At 50.8% G+C, this 7,357-nt stretch overlaps 6 protein-coding genes across 6 annotated transcripts, besides 8 other annotated features; all 6 read right to left on the bottom strand.

Annotated features, from left to right (window-relative positions):
- Tc00.1047053506489.59 (divalent cation tolerance protein, putative) lies at positions 1-328 on the bottom strand (the record flags this gene model as incomplete). The annotated part of the gene is made up of 1 exon (XM_800031.1): positions 1-328. A coding segment is annotated over one exon (328 nt), but the record flags the coding sequence as incomplete, so codon positions are not given.
- Positions 1-4,213: a sequence feature (heterozygous, non-Esmeraldo-like haplotype).
- Positions 363-469: a sequence feature (T-rich).
- Positions 473-499: a microsatellite.
- Positions 897-1,781, bottom strand: Tc00.1047053506489.50 (serine/threonine protein kinase, putative; the record flags this gene model as incomplete). Its single annotated transcript, XM_800030.1, has 1 exon — positions 897-1,781. One exon carries the CDS (start codon positions 1,779-1,781, stop codon positions 897-899), a length of 885 nt encoding a protein of 294 aa, XP_805123.1.
- Positions 1,989-2,019: a microsatellite.
- Positions 2,077-3,150, bottom strand: Tc00.1047053506489.40 (hypothetical protein, conserved; the record flags this gene model as incomplete). Its single annotated transcript, XM_800029.1, has 1 exon — positions 2,077-3,150. The coding sequence occupies one exon, from the start codon at positions 3,148-3,150 to the stop codon at positions 2,077-2,079; it is 1,074 nt and encodes a 357-aa protein (XP_805122.1).
- Positions 3,205-3,305: a sequence feature (T-rich).
- Positions 3,493-3,518: a sequence feature (AT_rich).
- Positions 3,649-3,668: a microsatellite.
- Tc00.1047053506489.30 (hypothetical protein, conserved) lies at positions 3,914-4,579 on the bottom strand (the record flags this gene model as incomplete). Its single annotated transcript, XM_800028.1, has 1 exon — positions 3,914-4,579. One exon carries the CDS (start codon positions 4,577-4,579, stop codon positions 3,914-3,916), a length of 666 nt encoding a protein of 221 aa, XP_805121.1.
- Positions 4,214-7,357: a sequence feature (haploid, Esmeraldo-like haplotype).
- Tc00.1047053506489.20 (monoglyceride lipase, putative) lies at positions 5,208-6,146 on the bottom strand (the record flags this gene model as incomplete). Its single annotated transcript, XM_800027.1, has 1 exon — positions 5,208-6,146. The coding sequence occupies one exon, from the start codon at positions 6,144-6,146 to the stop codon at positions 5,208-5,210; it is 939 nt and encodes a 312-aa protein (XP_805120.1).
- Positions 6,649-7,357, bottom strand: Tc00.1047053506489.10 (hypothetical protein, conserved; the record flags this gene model as incomplete). The annotated part of the gene is made up of 1 exon (XM_800026.1): positions 6,649-7,357. A coding segment is annotated over one exon (709 nt), but the record flags the coding sequence as incomplete, so codon positions are not given.

Genomic DNA, 7,357 nt, shown 5'->3' with positions numbered 1-7,357 from the left:
ACCGCGAGTGTTCACTCGGCGTCGTGCTGTCCGCAACCCACTTGAGGTAATCCTCGCTGCCGGGCCCCATTGGCACGCTGATGATCTCCGGGACGTCGTACGGGTGATGTCGCTTCACGTCCGCAACCACCTCCTCGATAAGTGAAGCCCGTGTTTTTATCATCATGAGGCACTCGCTCTCCTCCTGCAGGCGGCCCTCCCACTGATAGACGGATTGAATGACGGGGATGATGTTCACGCATGCCGCCTTCTTGCCCATGACCAGCTGCTTCGACAGCTCGCGTGCCACCTCCATCGAAGGCGTCGTCACGTAACACACAGAGAACATAAAAGAGAGTATTTGACACAACACAACTCCGTGGAAAAAAAAAAAAAAGTAAAAAACAAGTACTCAAAGAAAAACCTAAAAAATGAAAAATAAAAACAACAGCAAACCCCAATAATAATAAAAATTAAAGAAACCGCAAAAGAAAATAATAATAAGAATAATAATAGTAATTTGCTCTCCGGACGGAGAACACCCCGCCCCCCCCCCCCAAAAAAAAAAAAAAAAAAACCGGCATGCACACGCAGGACGGCCACCAGCATGTGGAGGGCAACAGAAAAGGAGGGAAGGAATTTCGTATGCAGGTGGTTGTATATATATATTAGCAGCTGTAGTGTCTCCTTTCTTCACGGGAAAAGAAAGTGAAAGAAGAAAAAATAATAATCCTCTTCCATGTGGTGGATAATCGCCACACACAGACACGATTTCAATGCACCTCCTCCCCCTCAGTGGAGCACCATCAGTGGCAAAAGCAAGCACAGACACACACACACACACGTAGGCACATAAACCCACTAAAGTTTAGGTGTAACTGGGGTGGCCAAAGACAAAACACTGCCATCCACTTCCCTCACACCTTCGATCTATTGGAAGTCCATCCAGGCACGGAAACGAGGTGTTCACCGGGACACACAAGAGCAGTGAGCTCCCCTCCATACACACACCGAGTGTCCAATCCGATCGCATGAGGGTAGCGTTGGAGGCCTCGTCTGGCATCGTGGCCAAAGACAACAGTCTCCGGACCCTGCCACAGCGATGCCCACGGCACACCGTCCGTTGTATCCTCAGATGCCCTGTACAGCCCGTCATCCTGCAAAATGAGGTTGCGCATCGTAGTGACCTCCTTAACCAATTGCCGCTCGAGCGGGTGTTGAACGTGAAGGCCCGCATGTACCACCAGAATGTTGTGTGCGGGAATGTGGAGAATATGCGGCAGTTGTAATAAATACTCTTCAACATCCTGCGGTAGCGACATGGCAAGCGGGGCCAAACTCGATTGGCTATTCTTCCCGTGCAGCGTCCCATGTTTTCGTATCTTTTTCCGAAGTTTGAGAAGCTTGGCGTCATGATTGCCAATCACACCGCGTGCTCCAAGGCTCTTCAGCAGACGCACAACGCCAAACGAGTCTGGCCCTTTGTTCACCATGTCCCCAGCGGTGATTAACTGATCCCTTCCCCTCACAAAGTCTGTGACTGATAAAATGTCCTCCAGTTGGGCAAGGCAGCCATGAATGTCGCCCACAATGACAACCCGCCCATTCACGTTGTGGAAAGTCTCTAACTGTGCGTATTTTCTTCCCATCGTGATGCTAACAGCACACACATACACACACAAACGCCCTAGTGCAATAAAAAAAGGCACCAGACTATTGAGCGTCACAAAGAGAAAAATCACAGAGAAATAGTAACATTGCAAATCCATTACAACCGCAACTGCCAAAACCACCACTACCATCAGCAGCGGCGGCAAAAATGCCCCGACTAAAATTCAGGAAAAAGAGAAATAAAAGAAAAAAATATCTGAGATGGCAGTAATGTCCATAATATATATACAACCCCTCCAAGCGTCTTTTGTTCTACCGAGTTTCCTTCAGTCTATGACTCTGCAAAACAGGCATGACAATCTCACTGAACCTCCTTCATATGTGCACACATGCACCAAAATAATAATAATAATAATAATAATAATAATATTACGTGGATAAGTAAAAACAGACAAACGGTATAATTGCGTGTGTGTATGTGTGCTCCTAGAGACAGTGATACCATACCACCACCTCCGCCTCTACCGGGTCAATGCAGACATAGCAGTAGTTCAGGTTACTGGGCTCCGCGTCATCGGTTCGAGTAAAGAGTGAAAAACCGCTCACTGCCTGCACAGAAACAACAGTTGAAACCACTTCCGGTGTCAATACGGTACCGTCCACATATGCGGTATGATCGGGCTCGTCCATGCCACCCCCAGCAGATGGTGCCTCATTCTTCTGCACCGCACGAATGGCGACAAGGCCCTTATACCACGCCCGCGCCACATCAAGGTAAACTCCCAAGTCGTCATCCCACTGGTTGTTGCTGCCGCCACCCGCCACAAGGCGCCATAAAATGTGATACAAAAATTCGGAACGCTCCGCCTCCGTAAAAACACGACGAAGTGCGGCAAGTGAAAGTCCTGCACCAGAGCCATAATTAATCGCGTCCCAAGCCTCCTCCTCGGCATACTCATCTCCCTCATGGCATATGGCGCGATTGTGTGCAAGCAAGAAGAGTGCCCGCAACTCATCCGTCACGGCAATGTCATGTGGAAGGTAAAAATCCGGGCGTCGGACGACGGGCAAACGTACGCAGCCGTCAAATATGGCCGCTTCTGCCTCATCATGACATACATCTCCCTGCACCTCCACATGCCGCACAACTCCTGCCTTGACGAGACGAGTGAATGGCTCAAGTGTCGTCCAACTACAGTGCAGCTCGGTGTATTCCACCGCGTCACGTGCCAGTCTCAGTGCAGGAGAAAGCGCAAGGGCATCACGCACGGCGGTGGAGTCAAAGAGAGACACAAGAAACTCCTGAAGCACCCCTTTGTGAAATCCAGAAAACCGCATCGCACCAGCCACAACGGCACCGTTGCCAACACCACCGCCATGAGACGCACCCTCCTGCGCGATTCGGCTGTTATTCTCCTGCTCAAACCGGAGGGCACACACACGAGTCTGACTGTGCAGCCCCCACCTTCGCTGTGCCTCCTTATAGGCGGGGTCCGTCAAAACAATTTCCAAACGCCGATGAGTTAACGGCTCAAAAGAGAAGCGAGTTTGCGGCCCCATTCTTCCCCCCGTTTCTTTCTTCCCCTTCGACTGCCCCGCACGCTACAGCGACACAAAGAACAAACAAAAAAAAAAAAAAGGGTGCGAAAAAAAAAAAACATAAAGCAAAAAAGCATAAGAACATGCGCAGCTAACAAAGCAAAAAAAAAAAAAAACATCGCAGCGCTACCACACACCGGCACATGACCCATTGTTTAATTACATAAGAGATCAATTGAGCGACAGAAACACAACTCACACAAACACACAAATATACGCAGTAACGTGGGCAAAGATTTATTTTTTTTTTTTAAGGGTTAAAAAGCACAACAACAAAGAACAAAGCCCATAAAAACACCCAACTATTATTTATTTTTTTTTTTTTTTTAGGTGGAGCCTGTTTTGGCGTATCTCGCTTCCTCCCACAAAACGAGTCTTGGCCGCATCACCAACAAAATTCATACATCCCTATTCAATCCACGTAAAAAAAAAAAAAGGCCTTCGCTCCCAAAAACTGCAATATATATATATATATATATTTCATTCTCTCTAGTTTCCGCCGTCTGTTTTTTATTCCGTCCATTTTATTCACTTCTCTCTTATTGGGTGTTTACCCTTTTTCTTTTCTTTCCTGAAGCTTTCATATCGACCCGAAACTCCGGTCCCCACACTAATGGATACCCCGCACTGCAGCGGAGTGACGCACATTGACCGAGCCCCAGCAGAGAGGTGGTGGCGGTGTATGTTGCCTTCCATGACATCTCTCTCCCCTCCTCACATCAAATCACACAAACGACTTACGCTCTAAGAATCGCTTCAAGAAGTACAGCTGGAAGCAACTCATGATAACAAGTGTAAGAACCTGAAACACACTCCATATGAGCAGGCGCTCGCTCGACTCCTCCACCGTCGCCCGATGCTCCTTCTGCTGTGTACGCAGGAGCATCTGAAGCGACTCCACCTGACGCATCAAGGAAGAAATATGCTCCACTTTTCGCTCCACCGGGTCCAGCTCCGACTGCTTTGCCACAGATGTGTAGTCTACATGGTAACGGAAGTGAAAAACAATGAGTTTCGGGGTGTAATGTGCGTAGGTGTTGTCAAGACAAGCAACGATGGCCTTTGTGCCGCTCTGGGCAAGAACTTCATACAACCCGTCTGACGTCTCCCCCCACTCTTTAAGAATATGCCCCTCCTGATCAGCAACCGAGGCGCGTATGTCGTGGTTTCCGCCACCAACAACCTGAAACTGGAACGTCACCCTGCTCTGCGGCGGCACCACCTCCCGCAGACATAACTTCTCGCCACTGCCGACAGTAGTCGTGGCGGCCTCGACGCCAATTAAACACACAGTCAGTGACAACAACGCTGTGGACAAAAGAAACAACAGAAAAGAGAGCTGTGGTGGTGATGACTGCTGACCACGCAAACGCTCCCTCAAGTTGGGCATTTCCCTTCCGTCTTTCTTCTCTATCCTTTTCAATGTTCCCCGTTTTGATTGCAAACACGCACAATCGCACCGCCGCCTCCTCTGTCCCGGCTCCTTTTTCCCTGTTTTTGTTATTTCTTATTCTCCAGTTTCCACCAACAAAGTTTAAAAGTTGTGCAAAACACCAGAGAAAAACGTAATTCTGTGGAAGCCCATCCACAGGAAAAAAAAGAAAAATACATGCGTGCGGGCAGGGACAATGTGAAGGTGGAAAACAATGCCATCCGCCGAAGAGCGGCGCAAAAGAAAAACAAGGAAAGTGGCGGTGACTGCACCCAAACACACACGCAGAAAAGAAGAAATCATAAACGCGCACCTCTCTTTCTTACCTTCACTTGTTATTTCCCTCCCCTCCTCCCGCCGTTGTGGCACACAACACACACACGATTCCTCGCCACCCGCCGCAGCCGCAATGCCCCATGTCCGCAGCCAAAAGGGCGTGCACGCATATGACGCCGCGCCGGCATAAAAGGAGAGGCTGCAAGAAACAAAAATAATGCCTGGTCGAACAACAAAGCATAGCGCATGCAAATAAACACGTATTATCCATACAAGTGCTGTCAACAAGAAGGAAAAACCATCCCGCATTCTATCTGGAAAGACAGTGGCCGTCCAAAAAGCCCTGAATGTCGCTCAAGACCCTCCTCCAGGTTACTTCCGTGAGAACCTCGTGCATCAGCCCCTCGTATTCAATAAGTCTCTTGTCCGTCGAGACTGCCAACTCCATAAACCGACGTGAGCCGCCCACGGCACACAAAAGGTCCTTTGAGCCGTGTACAATAAGAAGCGGGAAGGTGCTTCTCTCCATATTTTTCCACACGTCGTCAATCGCACGCATCATCTCCGCCCCATAACGTGCCGTGAGAGGGACAGAAACCCTAAATGGGTCCTGCTTCGCAAGTTCCACAACCGGGCGGTTCCCACTGATGAGGTCAATATCAAGTGACCTCACAGCAAGCTTCGGGAAGTGCCTTGAAACCATGGGCGCAATCCGGCGCAACAGGGGCGTCGTCAATTTGGGATCCAATTCGAGTGCTGGCCCGCTGAGAACAACGGCGGCCCACGCGCCTGGGTCACGGAACGCCACGTGCGCTGCTATGAGGCCGCCCATAGAGTGTCCCAAGAGAAAGTGTGGCAGGACTGCATAGCCCGGGTAACGGGAAAGTATGATTTTATTAAACAGCAAGAAGTCATCCACGAAATCGTAGAAGTGTTCCACATGGAGGCGTTTTCCCTCGCTTCCGCCGGCCCCCTGATTATCCATGCAGAACACATGATAGCCCTCGCGCGCAAACGTCAACGCCACCGGATCGTACCGTGCCGTGTGTTCGGCAACACCGCTGACAAGAAACAGCACCGCACGCACGGCGGGCACCTCGCGTGGCGGCTCCCACTCCGCAAAGCGCAGCCACAGGCCCTGCTTGTTCTGAAAATACCGCGGGAAAAGTTCCGGGTCGGGCGGAACACGCGACGGCTTGGAAAACTTCAGTGCGTGTGACGCATCGCAGCAAGAGCAGCACGAGCCCATAGCCCGGTGCCCCCACAATTGAGCTGCGGAAACGGAGGAAGGAGAAAAAGAAAGTGTGGGAGAACTAATGTCGCTTCCCAGCCAACGCACGTCCTTCGCCCTACAAGGTACACGTGCAGTGGGGTTGTTTGCAGCATCGGAGGAACAACAACAAAGGAAACAGAAGAAAAGAAACAACACAGGAATAAGATGAGACACGTCGGAGCGGAGAAAGAAAGGAGCCAACAGAAATGAGGCCTAAAACACACAGGGGACTTTATTCGCAGCCACGCAGAGAAAATTGATGCGTAGAAACAAATGTTTAAAACAGAGAGAAACAACAAGAGCAGAAGTGGTGGCAATAACGCACACACGCACATGCACATACTATATATGTGTATAAGGACAGGGATTCCATGCCTGTGTACGTAAGATACAAAAAAGAGGTGCAGAGAATAAGAGGGGCAAGTGGTCGCTGATAGGCTCGCTCTCACACACAGAGAGAGAGACGCTCTCTCCTCCTCTATCTTTCTCCTTCCATCAGAGGCCCCGTAAAGCGGTCGGAGGGCCGCAGTATCACCTCCAGCTGCTTTGCCATCCGCACCACCTGCGCCCGCAGGGCTTGACGATCCAAATCAAGTTGTTGAAGCACAAGAAGACGCTGCCGTAGCTGCGCCTCTGCCTGCGCAATTCGTGTCTCCACTCCCACGCAGTTTCGCCCCTGGGTAGAATACAGCCGAAGCTTCTCACGAAGCATACGAGCCTCATCACGCTCCGCCGAGGCAGCAGCCAACATTGCACGGTACGCCAACAGGAGTCTCTTGCCTTCCGCAACGGTAATGGAGGGGTCACTACAGACAGTTGCCATCGATGCGTTCAATGAGACGGCGGGAGTGGGAGCTGCGAGATGAAGTGGCGGGGAAACATCTCCACCGAGGGCGCATGAATGCGTAGAAGAGGATATCCCCGCTGCGTCCACACGCGAGGCTGTGTCAATTCTACCAGCAGCACGCCTCGGCGCTGCAGCAGTGCCCATGCGCACATGACGCACTGCAGGAGGAATGGCGGCGCAACGGGCAACAAGACGCCGACGAAAGACCTCCACAGAGCCATCGTTGACGGCTCGTTCGCAAACTGTTCCCTTGTGAGGCTCAACACAAACAACAGCAAAAGGGGAAGCAAAGGATGTCTCGGCGTCTGCGGCCGTGCTCGCCATCATAACCGCACCCGCT

This window comes from Trypanosoma cruzi, genomic scaffold (genome assembly GCF_000209065.1).
Source record: "Trypanosoma cruzi strain CL Brener 1047053516577 genomic scaffold, whole genome shotgun sequence".
NCBI lineage: Eukaryota > Euglenozoa > Kinetoplastea > Trypanosomatida > Trypanosomatidae > Trypanosoma > Trypanosoma cruzi.
This window is presented reverse-complemented; position numbering and strand designations above follow the sequence as displayed.